Source organism: Nomascus leucogenys, chromosome 8, assembly GCF_006542625.1.
Source record: "Nomascus leucogenys isolate Asia chromosome 8, Asia_NLE_v1, whole genome shotgun sequence".
In the NCBI taxonomy this organism is placed as follows: domain Eukaryota; kingdom Metazoa; phylum Chordata; class Mammalia; order Primates; family Hylobatidae; genus Nomascus; species Nomascus leucogenys.
The window spans coordinates 24438049-24454294 of record NC_044388.1 but is presented as its reverse complement, the minus strand read 5'-3'; the positions used below and the strand labels follow the sequence as shown (position 1 = coordinate 24454294).

The 16246-nt window shown below is 36.0% G+C and overlaps 1 protein-coding gene across 1 annotated transcript in view; it reads right to left on the bottom strand.

Annotated features, from left to right (window-relative positions):
* The window catches only part of KCNH8 (potassium voltage-gated channel subfamily H member 8), a 368934-nt gene extending 353924 nt beyond the window's left edge, over positions 1–15010 (bottom strand). Inside the window, exon 1 of the mRNA XM_003265242.3 lies at positions 14779–15010. Coding sequence (XP_003265290.1) covers positions 14779–14854 — 76 coding nt within the window. The 5' untranslated portion in view covers positions 14855–15010. The remainder of the gene's footprint in view (positions 1–14778) is intronic.
* Positions 15011–16246: the final 1236 nt, after the last annotated feature.

The following is a 16246-nucleotide window of genomic DNA, read 5'->3' as shown; positions in this document are numbered from 1 at the left end:
GCACACCCAAAACCCCTGCCTAGTTCAGATGGCTTTGAAAATGATTTTATAAAGTGAGTATAAAATAAGGTATAAATTAGGGACTGCTTTGAGAGTGAAAGTATTAAAGAATAAAACAATATAATTCTTTAAGTATTTGTTTTTAGTTTTGACTAGTTTTATTATATTGATAAACCTATAAGATTTACTTTTGCAAAAATATTTTAAAAAGTAAAATTATTTCTGTTATATATATATATTTTTATATATACACATTACCAGAAAATAAAATAGTACACTAAATATAATAATATTTTATTATATTTTTTCATATTTAAATCATGTATTTAGCCATATCTGTCTCTTATGCCAAGTTGTTGGTGTTATTTTGAAGACTATGTTTTTGCTTTTCCTCTATGTAGTATCATTATTTTTATTTTTTCCATAAAATTGCCTGTAATTTTCCTCAAAGGTGCATTTCATAGTTAATAAATTTGAAATTGTTGACATCTTCAATAAACTATTCACAACAGACCATAAAAAGTTTAATTGAAAAAATATTATCTATGGTTGCTAAAATAACCTGTAGGCATACAGCAAATTTTGCTAAATAGAGGATATTTTAAATTCTACTTTTCCCCCAAATTATGATATGCTACGAATTTTCTGAATTATGTATTTTTTATATTGGAAAGTGCAAACATTTCAGTCAAAATATTACCTCTTATTTTGCCTCATTCAGGGTAACTACCTTCAAAAACATTTTTGTAATATAAAAATTTATCATAATAGGTGTCTGCATGATTCTTTGTAATGTTGTTCCAGATTTAGAGATTGCAAAATCAGTACGGAACATACATTTATCTAGTTAAAAACAAATTCCACCAAAATATTTTCTAAGTTAAACTATCTCAAAGAAAAATTAAATAATTTTAACATTAGGTCTAGTAAATAGTTTGAGCTCTCATTGTTTAATATTTTTCCCTTCCTTATCTAGTAATATATTTCTTTTTTTCTTTTTCTTTTTCTTTGAGAAGGAGTCTCACTCTGTCGCCCAGGCTGGAGTGCAGTGGCGTGATCTTGGCTCACTGCAACCTCCACCTCCCAGGTTCAAATGATTCCCATGCCTCAGCCACAGACATGCACCACCATGCCCAGCTAATTTTTTATTTTTTTTATTTTTATTTTTTTGTATTTTTAGTAGAGACGGGTTTTCACCATGTTGACCAGGCTGGTCTCGAACTCCTGGCCACAAGTGATCCACCTGCCTCGGTATCTCAAAGTGCTGGGATTGCAGGTGTGGACCACCACGCCTGGCCTTCAGTGGTACATTTCAATGTGCTTCTATCTGCAAGTTTTGTTTTTAAAAAGTTGCTATTTGTTAAAATGTTTAAAAGCTGAAGTTTTTAGTGTTTTGTTTAATTACAAACCTTGGTTAAATATTTTCAAGTGATTTCAAACAAAATGAAAAGAAAACATAAACGGCTCATTTAGAAAAGACTAATAACTTTGTTGAACACTTAGATTGTTTACAAGTAATAATTCAAAGGCTCAGATATTTCAAAACTCTGACTGACAACAGGCATTAAAAAAAAGAAATCATGTAGTGTCATGCCAAATAGTTTTTCTGTATTTAATGTATCTAATCACTTAGTGTAATTACTGTACCTATAAAATATATGGTAATTTTGACCAGTCCAACTTCTATAGTGATAACACAGAAGTGAATTATGTGTACACTACATCAAGTCCGAGAACATTTATGCTTCATACATTTTATTAATTTAGAAAGCAGTCTTTGCCATGATACTGTGCTCTATCAAAATTTACATTTGCTTTGTCACCATAAAATTAATACCTTTATCTTTAATGACCTTTTAAACTGAATTTACAACAACATTTACAGAGAAATATAACTCACCTACAGAACGCACTTTGAAAAGTTTTACTTCAATTAGATACAAAAGTTCAACCATTATTAAAGTTAACTGGTTTTCCATTGGAAACACTGATGACATGAATACTTGCCAAGTGCTGTTACTAATAACAACATATTAATCACTGGTGCTTCATTCTTTTCTACACACAGAAGAAAACTTAGAATCAAAATGAACAAAATTTTCAACAATGAAACAGAACAAACTACTGCTTCCCTCAAAAAAAGGATTAAATTGCAAAATCATTTATCTAAGTGAAAGAAGGCAGACAAACGAATGCTACATACAGTAATTCCCCCTTACCTGAGAGGGATATGTTCCAAGACCACCTGGTGGATGCCTAAAACCGACGATAGTACCAAACCCAGTTGCCCTCAATTGGAACATGTTTCTGTTCATGTATTCTACCCACAAATGTAATGCCTTTTTCATCTTAACTAATCACTTATCATGCATTGTGGCTGTAACTTTTGCAGTTTGAAGTGTGACAGCAAGACTAGCACAATTTTTTTTCCTTCACAATTTCACAGATAGGTTTATTCATACTGTGGATCTTAGCAACCTCAGCACATTTTTTTCCTCTTCTCACTTTTTTACTTAAAGGAAGCACTTTCACTTTTTTACTTAAAGGAAGCACTTTCTGACTTCTTTTGGTGATGCCGAATCACCAGCATCACCACTCTTGCGCTTTAGGGCCATTATTAAGTAAAATAAGGTTTACTTGAATACAAGCACCGTGAAACTGCAACAGTTGATGAGATAACCAAGATGCCTACTATGTGACTAAAGGAGAGGTAGCATGTACAGCATGGATACTCTGAATAAAGAGATAGTTCATATCCTGGGTGGGATGGAGTGGGATAGCGTGAGGTATCATCACACTACTCAGAAGGGTGTGCAATTTAAATCTTATGGATTGTTTATTTATGGGATTTTCCATTTGATATTTTTGGGATTCAGCTCACAGAACATAACTGAAATCATGGAAAGCAAAGCTGCTTTTTAAGGGGCCAGGTACTGTATATAATTTCATTAATATTACATATTAAACAAAGGAAATTTTAGGCATAAAAATAGATTAGTAGCTGCTATGTACTGGAAGTGGGAGGAGGGTACTGACCTTTGGGGCTGAGGATGCTGTTCTAAATCTTGACTGTGGTGGTCGTTACATGATTGCATATATTTTGCAAAATTCAATGAACTCTGCACTTAAAAGGAGTGATTTAATATATGTAAATTATATCACTACAAACCCTTACCAAAAAAATGAATAAATGAAATTCATTTGGAAGAGCAGTCCTTTGATCTAAATGAAAAGTCATGCTTCACAAAATATGTCCAAGATACTGTCTGCAGAATGAATCATAATTTTTAAGTACAGTCTTCTTAAATCAGTTACTAGTTTTTAAAATACATGCTGATGCTTATTCAGCAGATTTATGCATTCTGATTTTAATGTGGTGAGTTACTATAATGCAGTCAATGTGGGCACCCATGACAAATGTAAATGTCTGCATTTTCTCCCAGTTATCTATGCATCATCAATTTTTTTAGAAATGAGAATTTAATAATTCATTAAACTTATTTTTCATTTTTGTGAGGTCATTGATCCCAAAAAGGTTTATTGTAGGATTTTTTTAATACCAAAGATACTGATAAGCTCTAAACATATTGCATGTATACATGCACTATAATTTCCCATATTTCCAACTGACTCCACTAACTTGTGGGCTGGTAACCTTAGGCTCTCACAGACTATGAGACATTACTAGTTGGTGTACAATGTGCATGTTGTTATAGGAAAGGAGATGATATATATAGATATAGATACAGATATAGATACAGATATAGATACAAATGTTTCGTATCTGAAAAGTGTTTAGATACAAACGTTTTGTGTCTGAAAAATATGTGATATTGCTGGGCGTCTTTCAGATTTAAACACACACTGAAGTAAAAACTATATTCACTACACAAACGTTTGAGACACTATTAGGCAAGGCCATAGCCAAAACTATAAGAACTAACTGGAGATCTGCCAACCAATCTTGGCCCTGTTTTCATGCAACAATGAATAACAATGCCTTATTACAATATGAAAAATCTGCACAAATGCTAAACCAGGTGGGACCACCTTATAATCGGCACAAATATGAGTGTGTAGTTTTCTTACCAAAGTCAAATAATATACACGTCCAAGAAAAGAATGTAAATTCCAATATGATAATATATGCACAACATATCATATATGTGTATATATATACACCATACTACATATACACCATATTATATTTGTGTGTATATATATTTTTACATATATATCTCTCTATATATATTCAGTGTAAAAGTTCTATTAGTGGAGAGAAAATCCAGCAGCATAGCAAGTAACTTTTATTGAAGGGATGCAAAGATAGTTCACTATTACGAAACCTGTTGAATTCATTATATTAATTGATTCAATAACACAGAAAGAATAGCCTTGATAGGTAATAAAAAGACAATTGATAAAAAGGCTTAATGAAATAGGAATACATTACAAAGTCTTCTAATAAAGCACAAATATATAATAAAATATTTACCTCTCAAACGACAAGCCAGAAAACACTCATTAGAAAAACAATAAAATAATACCCCTTAAAGTTAAGAAGGAGAAGGGTTTTCTTTATGGTCACCATGTTTTAACATTGGTCTTAAAATGTCAAAGCAATTAAACAAAAGGGAAAAAGTAAGAGTTGCAAAAATTAGAAACAAAAGGCAAAATTTTTATTATTTAAGGCCAGTATTATTTCTTATCTGAAAACTTCAAGAACCCAGCACCAGAATTATTACAAAGGATAGAAGAAAGTCAGTAAGCTGGCTGGTTAAAAAAATTAATAACATATAGAAGTTAATTTCCTTCAAATAAACAAACATGATTGAATTAGAAAAAGCAAAACAGTGAAAGAAAACTTTCTATTTTTCATAGCAATTGCAAAGATAAAATTACTAGGCACAAGATAAGTACAAAATGTTTTATTGAGAACTCCCTCAAAAGGTGTAAACAATAAAAATATCTAGTAAGTTTTTGAATATGAATTTTCAACATCACAAAAATATCGTATTTCCTGTAGATTAGTCCATTAAAAATACCATCAGGATTTTTTTCAATTAGAAAATCTGATACTTAAAGTCATATAGACTTCCAAATAAGTACAATTAGTCAAATAAAATTCTGAAAACAAAATCATGGAATGAGAATTTTAAGAACATATCACAAATATTCTATAATTAAAATTGTAGTACTAAAATTTACAGAAAAAGATCAGTTAATATAATAGGATAGAAAGTCAAGAAATAGAATTACATAGAGGAATATAAAATATGATAAACTAGACATTTCAAATTAACATAAAGAAGATGAATTGTTGAATAACATTGTTGGGAAATTTGTCCAATTCTTAAGTCTATAAACTCTTAGGATAGGAATTTGAAAATAAAATAATTTTGATCCCTATATTACACTCAGTAGATTAAATTACAGAACTTATTAATGGAGGAGAAAAAAATTGAATACATAAAATAAAACTATAGTAGAACATATGGGATATGTTTTAAAAATTATACACCTACTATGTACCCACAAAAATGAAAAATTAGAAATAATAATAATAGTAATTTCAAAATAGGGAATGCCTCTCTATGACATAAAATCTAGATATCATAACAGGGAAATTTATTAATTCATCTATATAAAAATAAAAGACCAACCAAAACTGGGAAAATGTATACAATTCGTATTACTAATAAAGTGTTCCATTTTTAAAACTATATAAATGGCTCAAAGATGTCAAAAAAGGGAAAAACAACAATTCAATTAATAAGAGACAATGAATATAAACAAGTAATGCTCAAGAAAGCCTTTAAATATCTCTTAAACATATTAAAAAATTCTGAACTTCAATTATAGTAAACAAATGTACATTAACAATCACAAGAAACCACTTTTCATCCATTAACTTGAAAACAATTCAAGTGACGACATAACGAATGCTGAAATGCTATACAAATGTTAGCCATTATTAATATCTACCAAATAATTTTATAAATTTTGACTTGCTAGAACCAATAATACAATATGTAATATGAATACTGTACAGAGAAACAAGAGGCCTAAGTTTTTATTAATGATGTATCCTAAAACCTAAAACTACACATTTGTTGAGAGAGAAGGACAGGCTCATTTTCAGATGACTGAGATGTAGCCAGACCAAAACTGTACCAAATTAATACAACACAAAAGCTCCTTCTCATTGCCGCAGGCCCAATACCCTCATTCTTTTCCATAACTCATCGAATCACAGCAAAACATTTATCCAGATGTTAAGGTAAAAACCTTGCCCAATTTTACCTTCTACTTTATTCTCTCCATTGAAGGAATAGCCAGAACACCACAGGTAACAGCCATCTACTTCTTGTCAAACTGGATATTTGACATTTCAATAAAATCTGAACTTCTTATGCGGATCCTTTTTTCCACAAAATCAAATAAAACATGGCAAGACTGGTAAGTGCTCTGGTCTCTGTTCCATCTAGTTCAATAACTGGAATAAGAGATTCATTTGGACTGACAAATACAATAAAGATGTCTGTCCAAAATACTTAACAGAACAAAAGAAAACCTTTTTTTTTTTTTTTTTTTTTAAAAAAAAAGGCTTTATAGCCTTGAGAGTTGGAGGGCTCACTACCCTTACTTCTTCCTGTAAGTTTACTGTGGAGAAAAAGTAAACTATTTCTGTTAAAAGATGTCAACAGTACCTGACATTGGAAAATATATTCCTCCCAATAAAAGCAGACTCAAAATACATGGAAGAATTTCCTCTATATGACCCTAACAAGGAAAATATCCAAAATGATGTCACTATAATAGCTATGAGAACTAGAATATCTTCACAGAGAGATTAACCTCACAACAAAAAGAAATCACTAGAGAGTACTACAGTCAGCAAATTCTAAGCAGAAAAATCTCAAAGAAAATGGATTTCCTTTTTTAAAAAAAAATGGACACTAGATTTTCTTTGATGAGCAAAACTGCTTTCCACGGTGAATGTATTTAGTAGTTCCAGTTATGAATCTTAAATACCAATTTTAAAACATCACTTAAATGACAAGTATTTAAAGCATAATATATCCAAAGGGGAACAAACAGCATATAAACTAGAAATGGCTAAAATCTTTAAAGAAATATCTTATTTGCAAGAGCTAGAAACTAGAAACAATACCACAAACCACCCTAATCTGTTTACACTTGCTATACAAGCACATTTTAGAGGCAGTATGATATAGTAGAAAAATCACAGGCTAATACAATATAGTAGAATTCTGGGCTTGAATTTTGTCATCTTTGACTCAAAAAGTGGGTGCTGCCTTCCACCTTGCTGGGTTATTGGGTTGTGGTAGGAACAGAAAAAGCACCAGCAAAGTACACAGCATGCATGTAGACATGCCCAAGATGATAGACACTATTATCACTAGAGTTTGTAAAAGAAATTTGTGCTTGAACCATGTGAAAATAAGAGGCTGGAAGGCAGTCCAGTATTCTCTCTCAAAACTAAAGGTAATCATGCAATAGTGAATAAAAGGAACACCAGGTACCACTAAAGGGAGATAAATATAATTAATATACAGCCCTGGCCTTCAAAGAAGTTGAAATTCTTTTACTCAAAGAAATATTTACTGAGCAAAGACCATTTCAACTATAAGTCTAAGCAATGGGAGTAATGACATAGTTAAGGCTTCAAGGAGTTCATGGTTGAGTGTTAAAATATGAAAGCATATAATTATAGCACATATAAAAGCTGATTAGAGGAATGGGCAAGGCCATGTGGAAGTATAGAGGAAATGTCATGTAACTTTACTCGGAGCCTCAGAGAAGGAGTTTGATAGAATGTAATCTTTAGGATGGATCTCGAACAAAAAGCATCTTGCTCTTCAAGTGAAAAGCAGAGTCCCAAAACCATGAAAGAGCAGGGAATTTAGAATGAGTATGTGTGTAGCCTGGGAGACAGTGGTTGGAAAAGATTTTGCAGAATCATCTTGGGGTCGGATGATGTTAAGGACATTGGACATTATCCAAAAGGCAGCAGGGAGCCAATGCATGGCTCTAAGCAGGAGCGTTACATGATTAAGTGGTAATATTGTTTTAAATGGAAATCACTCTGGGAACAATGGAAACTGAACAAGTGGGAGTAGAAGGGACTGATGGTCACAGGGGTCTAGTTAGAGAAAGGCTGCAATTGTGGAGATAAGAAAAAGATGATCAAAATTAAAACAGAAGCAATAAAGAGGGAAATGAGGCGCCAAATTAGGGCATTTCTGCAGTAAAATATTAAAAATTTGATAATTAATTAGATGTGTAGGCAGTCAAGGCCAACTCAGATTTGCAGCTTGAAGAACTGGATGGGTGGTGATGCCAATAATGAGGCTGGAAATGTAAGAAAACAAATAGGTTTCAAAGGCTAGAAAAGATTATTAGTTCATTTGGGGACACGTGGCATTTGAAGGGTTTATGTGACAAAGATGGTTGTATTAACAACTATAAAGGAAAGCAAAATATATCTTCCAGGGAATTTATAATCCAATAACTATATTTGCCTGTTTAAATTACTGAGAAAGCTCTTCAATTGCTCCAGTTGCTAAATATGAACTAGGTCATAGGTGAAGATGAAGTCTCATCTTTGATGTTTGTATTTTGGATTTTAAACACAGCATTTAGACGAGATCAGCAAATATACACTGCCAGGGTGAAGCATACTATCTTTGCAGCAGTTCCAACTCTTTACCTTTTACTGTTGGGATTTCTCCAATCAAGTTCACTGGCACTGAATTCCAGCAAACCCTCAATTCTTTTTCTTGACCAAGGACATAACTCTAGAATAACACAGGGGTAAACCGCCCTGGAGGAGAAGAGTAGTCAGCTATGTGGTGAGAAATAAATTTATCACTTCCTTAAGAGAAAGTTAACTCCCTGGGAGAAAGAAACATTCCTAAGAAAATGAATACATCAACTTCACTGCATTCTATGGAACCTTTATTTTAAAAAGTATTATTAGAAGAGATAGTGAAAAGAAACATCCCAAGTCTAAAGTTGGCATCTGCTGTAGTGTGCTTTAGACTGTGGAACATGGGAAGGTTGAGCATTTGGGGAGTTTTTTAACTAGACATAGATGGCACCATAGTTTTTTACCAAAATATGGATCTATCACTTCCAATGGCTTATTATGACTAAAAGCTGTGGGTTTAAAGATCTTTTATGGCTGGTCTAACCTACTTTCCATTGCCCTCTTACTTCTACATTGACCCCTTAACACCCTTTAAAATGCCTCTTATTCTCACTAAAGGCTCTTCCCAGCCTCAATGACGAGTACTGTACAAACTGACAAATTAAATAGAATATTGTTTTTGCACCTATCATATATGATACAATCATTCCCACCCAAAGTTATTTGTTATATGAAGTCCTCTCAGATCATTCCTGCACAGAAACTATTCCTCCCTCACCCAAATGTGCATAGCCCTTTGTCTGCACCTTCCAAATTACACTTATCTTTTTCTAATCTATATTATAGTAATTTGTGCATGTTACATTGCCCCATTTGAGAAAAAGATAATCCTGATTTATTCCAAATATCCTAGCATAATGGCTTTGTGTATAGTCGGTATTCATTGAATATTATTAGAAAAATGATTGGGCCAGGGGCAGTGGCTCACGCCTGTCATCCCAGCACTTTGGGAGGGTGAGGTGGGTGGATCACGAGGTCAGGAGTTCAAGAACAGCCTGGCCAAGATGGTGAAACCCCGTTTCTACTAAAAATGCAAAAAAATTAGCCAGGTGTGGTGGTGGGCATCTGTAATCCCAGCCACTCGGGAGGCTGAGGCAGAGAGTAGCTTGAACCCGGGAGGCAGAGGTTTCAGTGAGCCAAGATCGCACCACTGCGCTCCAGCCTGTGCGACAGAGTGAGACTCCTCTCAAAAAAAAAAAAAAAGAAAGAAAAAGAAAAGACAAAAAAAGAAAAAGAAAAACGATTGAGTGAATGAATAAAGTACACATTTCTTTAGAGAGACTGTGCCTCTTCCAGAAGTATGTTGAGTCTAGGATATCTCAGAAACTAGTAACTCAGGTTCCTCAATATGCTTCTGTAAAGACTTTTTGTCCTTTGCCAGTCTCACTGGCCAGAAGAGGTCTCATGCCATGGCCTTTGAACTGAAAGTAATGAAAAATGTTAGAGCCTAGAAAGACTATATCGTGGACATAATTTCAATTTTCAGCATATTGCATATTCATTTTCCCTATATAATAATGTCAAAATTATCTGATGTTAGCTTTTAAGACTGTGCAATACAACTTTTCTTATTATTTGTATATATCACTAATCAAAAGAAAATCATTTCTGGTAAAGACATAAATCCAATTCCTGTCATTCTAACACTTTCTTCATTGTAGTAAAGTTATCAGAACCCCTGTGATAAGTCCTTTAGAGGGCACAGAATTCATCTACAAAGTCAAGAGTATGATAATGGGTACATTATCCTTCTCCCTATGCTTCTAACATTAAGAGATCTATGTACCTTGATGAAAGCAAAAAGATAAAAAGAAAAAAACCACTGAGAATTTCCTCTGTAGAGGAAGTATTTCAATTTTAACAAATTTCTTTTCTTTTTTCTTTTACTTTTCCTTTTTTTTTTTTTTTTTTAAGACAGAGTCTCACTCTGTCACCCAGGCTGGAGTGCAGGGACATGATCTCAGCTCACTGCAGCCTCTGCCTCCTGAGCTCAAGGGATTCTCCTGCCTCAGCCTCCCAAGTAGCTGGGATTACAGGTGCATGCTACCGCACCCGGCTAATTTTTGTATTTTTAGTAGAAACAGGGTTTCACCATGTCAGCCAGGCTGGTCTCGAACTGCTGGCCTCAAGTGATCTGCCCACCTCAGCCTCCCAAAGTGCTGGGATTACAGGCGTGAGCCACTGCTCCCGGCATCAATTTTAACAAATTTCTTTGGACCATTTCAAACAGGCTATATAGAAGTGCATAAAATATATGCAAATATTAATGAGTTTCTAAACAACCATTATTTCGAATACTTTGATTGGAATCTTCTTGATCGAGTCCACTGGGCTACAAACTTCCTTTAAAACTTAAATTTTTGTCTTAGTAACCCGAAAGGGAAGAAGTAGTCTGGCCAAATTTTCATATGCCTAGAAAATGTAAGCTAATCCACCATTATGTTTGAAAATGGATACTTCCCTCTGAAAGCTTTGTATCTTTTTTAAAAAGCTGTTTTTCTCAAATGGTATCCTGTGACAAACAATTGTACTAAAAACACTATTTTTTCAAATATAAACACATTGGTATATATTTTTTCAAATATATACCAATGTGTTCCCTTATTGTACTTTCCCTTTGTCCAAATTAATATTTACTTAAAGCAAAAGTCTAAACAGAAAAGATTTTCTTAAATTACAGTAAATATGTTTAAAAAAAAAAACTATGGAGAAGTGAACTAGTTGCAGGCCATAACGTTAGGAGTGTGTGTGTGGTGTATGTGTGTATGTGTATGTCTTAGAGTGGTACAAGTGAGTGGTTTTTGCTATGTGTAATAATTCAAAGAAATTCATTGGAATTACTTTTCCTTTTTCCCCCTAAGTGGGGTATACGTATTTAAGATTTCTAAGGTTCTTAGTTTTTCTAAGTCTTATTACACTTCAGTTAAACACAAACCATAGAACATATTTCAAGAGTAAATACATTTAGTGGTAATTTTATATAATATTTTTATTTTTCAATAATGGTTGCAAATTATATTGCATATCAGAAAAATATAGCTTCAATTAATAATCCACAAGTGTCTTTCAATCCCGACAGAGTTCACTTTTTAAATATTAAAAAGAATAAATATTATAATATGTAAAATAATAAAGTGTCACTAAGTTATAAAATGTATTATTAGCTTCTGTTATGTTGCCCTGTGATAATATCTCAACTGATAAATAGTAGGATTATGTTATAGAGTTTTATGTTGTCATATATTTATTTTTCCTGGGAGGATTTTCAGATGATGTCTTACATTGTTTCATTATTTTCCAATAAAATAAATTAATAAGGCTAATAATAATACTGCATGTTGGGTACGTTAGCAAGGCAGTTTGCCAGGGTTGTTCTTTGCTCTCTAATTTTTTTTTCATAAAAATTGTCCAAAATAAAATCAAAAACTAGCATTACTGTGAAATATACTTCACAAATAAGGTAAAAATTATACCAACTCAGCATAGTACATATTGAGTATAATTAACATTATTCACTTTCCAGCAAAGTTTTTGAGCAGGTGGCAATTTTGTAAATTTAAAATTTGTAAATAGTTTTCTCTTGCAAAAGAAAATAAATGACAGCTATAAAAATCAAGAGAAGTAAGGATTATCATAGGAAAATAGTTTCAGAGATAGTAATTATAAAACTGTATCAACAAGAAACAATGGCATAAGAAGATAAAGTAAATAGCTAGCTGGAAAAATGGTATACCCATGATTCTAGATATACCAAAATTTGTGGCTAAAATTTTGTTTAAGGTATGTTAAGTTTCAGATTATTCAAGTCATCCTGCAATTCAAAACGAAAAAAAAAAGAAAGGAAAAGAAAATGAGAAAAGAAAATCCTCTTGCATTGAGTGGGGTTTCTTGGGAGGAGAGATATTCACTAAATGTTGTAAACAAAATCTTGCCAAAGCCAACCTTTGTGTTACTTATCACCTTCAAATTTGCTTCTCTGATTGTCAGATTTCATGCAAACTGGTTCCCTCCAGGAATCCCCCAGACGCTGTGGAGCACAGACCAAGCATGGTCTCCAAAAGACTTTTTGATTTCTTACTATACTAAATACAGGTATGTCAAGATGGCCTTCTTTAAAAATAAGGATTTAAAGTATCTAACCTATCTTATTAACATTAACGTGTAGCCAACATAGAAAAAGAACTATTCACAAGTACATCCATCTCTCCCTACATGCCCTCCTGCTTATCATGCATATTACTATAGTCAGAGTCAGAAGCCAAGATATTTCCACGCTGATGATTTAAAGCCCCTCTCATTAGCAATTGATAGCTGAATGTATCACTGTAGTAATTCCCAAGGCTGTGCTGGGATGATTCACTACACATTACACTTCATTCAACTTTAAATGGCAATGAGATAAACAATTACCATTTGCCAATTACCTCATTTTCAATAGACAAATTCAGGATCAATGTTTACAGCCTTTTAGTTTTGGATGCTCAACTTCAAAAAAAAACATCCACATGAAACTGATCAGTACCTCTGGTAATGAATAGTAAAATAGTAGTACCCGCCATCATGCATGGTAAAACACAGCAGTGGTGATTTTGTGTGGAGCTTCAGTGGTGTGGTAGTGGCAATGGCAGGGACTTGAAGTTTTCCTATAATATTTATCATTATTATCTAAAAAAGACATACATAATAACATTACACCTCATACATAACATCTAACACATTTAGAATATAAAAGGGAAAAGAACGGCTAGATGTAAAGATAAAAACACTTATGAAGTGACCAAATATCCACACCAACTACCATGATTAGGCTAGATGTCAAAAATAAAAACTGAACAAAATTAAAGTAAGTGATTCATTTCTCTCTCATGTAAACTTTTCCAACCATCCCTGAAGCATAAGTCCAAGGCTTGCTTCCCACCCAAAGATAAGACTGTGTATTTAGACTACTGGAGTGGAAATGAAATTAGCATTGCTCTCCCATATCAGCTCCAAGAAATATACAGAGTAAAAGCAATGACACTTGAACCACTAAGGACTTTAGGATAAATGAGTTTCTCTGAGTCTCAAATAACAGAAAAATGGAAGACAGTGCACAGAAGCAGGATAAGCTAGAAAGAAGATGAGGATATTCGTAGTGAAACCAACTGAGAGTATTTGTTAGGGGTGGTAGTACAGACTCCTAATTACAGGGTTAAAGCCAGCTAGGAAGATCCACAGGGTCAAGCAGAGAGCTTGAGAAGCCTGAGAAGGAGTGGGGACCTGACCGTGGTCCTGAAAGAGAACAACTTGCAGATGATAACGAACCGTCTGCTAGCAACCACACAACATCATATTTTTTTCCTACTGTAGCTTAAATGAGCTAAATGTCCAACAATATTCTTACTCAAAAAAACTAAAAACTTTCTCTTATCATCAAATCAGTCTTTCTTCATGTCCTTCTTCCTGAACAGCCTCTGCTTGAGTGTTAGGCTCATTTCAGGATTAAAAGATAGGCTATTCTAGCTCAAAAGCAGGAATCAAGGTTCTGACAAACTCACAACACTTAAAATTCTACAGAAAGCTTACACTTGGCAATCCTGCACTTCTTAAACTCAGAAAATCATACCTATCCGAAAGATATCACGGAATGAAGCTCCAAGAAAGAACACTCCAAGCTCTCCATTTAATCTAGGGAGCCTTGAAACTCTAGAAAGATTAGGTACACCGATATTCCCCTTTTCACCTCAGAAAATTACAACCAGTTCCCTAAAGATAAACCAAAATGCAGGTCCCATAGTGAATATGGGCGTCGGTCTTTCCTCAGGCTGCGTTTCAGTCCTTAACAAACGCAAGAACTCAAGAGAGCCAACTATTACACCAATACAAAGTGTTAATACTACACCAAACCATGAGGGGACAAATGTCTCCGCACAAAAGATACCTTGGCAAGAACAGAAGAAAATTCACTCCGCTGGTATAAAAGGGAAGGTGGGAGCAAAAGTAATGTGTACGAGAAAAATCAGTCTCAGAAAATGCCATACCACTCGTCCAAGTGTAAGACTTACGTGTTCCGTCAAAACGGGTGGCGATGGTGTCCAGGAAGGTGTTTTGCGGCGCCAGTAATCCTTTCATAACCGGCATTTTTCCAGCGTGGTGTGAAATTCTCCATCAAAGTTTGTCCGGAAGGATGGTTCGAAAGGAAAGTGCCAAGAAGGGAGAAGGGAAACCTGATGACGGCAGGGAAGGGGGACCCGGCCTGACGGCGGGGCCGAACAGGGGAAGTGGAAGGATGGAGGGAGAGAGGGAGAGAGTTCCAGCCGCCCTGGCTGTGGCGGGAGGAGCCCCGAGAGCGCTCCCCAAGCCCGCCCCGCACCTCCAGGCTCAGCCCGGCGCAGGCTCCCTCTTCCGCCCCCTCCACCCCCGCCAGCTGCTGAAACCCCCCCCACCGTCCCTCCGCGGGCAACAGTGCCCGCCAGGCGCCGCCGCGCGGTGCCTCGCCCCCTACGTCGCCCGCCCGGAAAGTGCCCGCAGTGGCCCGGGGCGCCGCGCCCAGACCGACGTCTCTGGGGTCTGGGAGGGCGGCGCTGAGAGCTGGGAGAGGCGCTGAGCCTCCCGGTCTCCAAGGGGCGCCGGGAAAGGAGAGCGAGCGCAACTCCCACCCCCCGGGAGCCAGTGAACAAAGACCCCTTTGTTCCCTCTCCGTCCCACTCCCGGGGAGACTGGAGTCCCGTGGGTGTGGTATTGGAGAAAGGGAGGAGACAGGTCGGGGCAGGTATCCGGCCAAAACCTAGAACTTAGGAGGGGGAGGCCCCCCAGTGGTGTCCAAGGGAGCAGAGGCAGCCAGGAGCCCCACGGGGAGGCGGCCCCCTTCCGGAGCACCTGCCATTGCGAGCCCACGCGACAGGGGCAGGGCAGCCCGAGTTAGTTGTGAGGCCCATCCCCAGTCACCAGGGTCTTTTAGTCCGGGAAACTGGCCCCGAGCTCCAAAAAGGGGTGCTTCAGCCCTTCTCCCCAAATTGCCATTGGCCTCCGCAAGCCATCCCAAACTTTAAAAAAATAGCCTTTTGAACGGACAATGGATGGTTTCCCATTCTGCGGTAAAATGTGAATAAAGCATTTCTAGAAAAGTTTGCTATTTTTATTAATTTGCAAAATACCACGTAAGTAAAAACAGTAAGGCTGCTTTCCAAAAATAGCTTCAAACACAAATCCCCTAGCCTGTCCCCCTTTCCCCAGCCCCCACTCCCGAAGACTGACACCTCCAAGAAGAAAGCCTGGCGGACGGCCAGGAACTGAGGGCGTCTCAGAAAACGAAAGTGGTCTCTCCCAGTCCTCCCCTCTGGCCCCCCGCGGGGACTCCCTCTCGGCCGACGTTCTGTGGGGAAAGTCGCCCAAGCCTGCGGCACAGCCCTGTGGGGAGTGCAAGGGGACACCCCGAGCCCGAACTTCACAGAAAACTCTGCAAGGGAGGAGTGTGGAAGGGAAGTTGAGAGCCCCAGGATAGAAAAACAAACGTAAGCCCAGGTGCTAGTG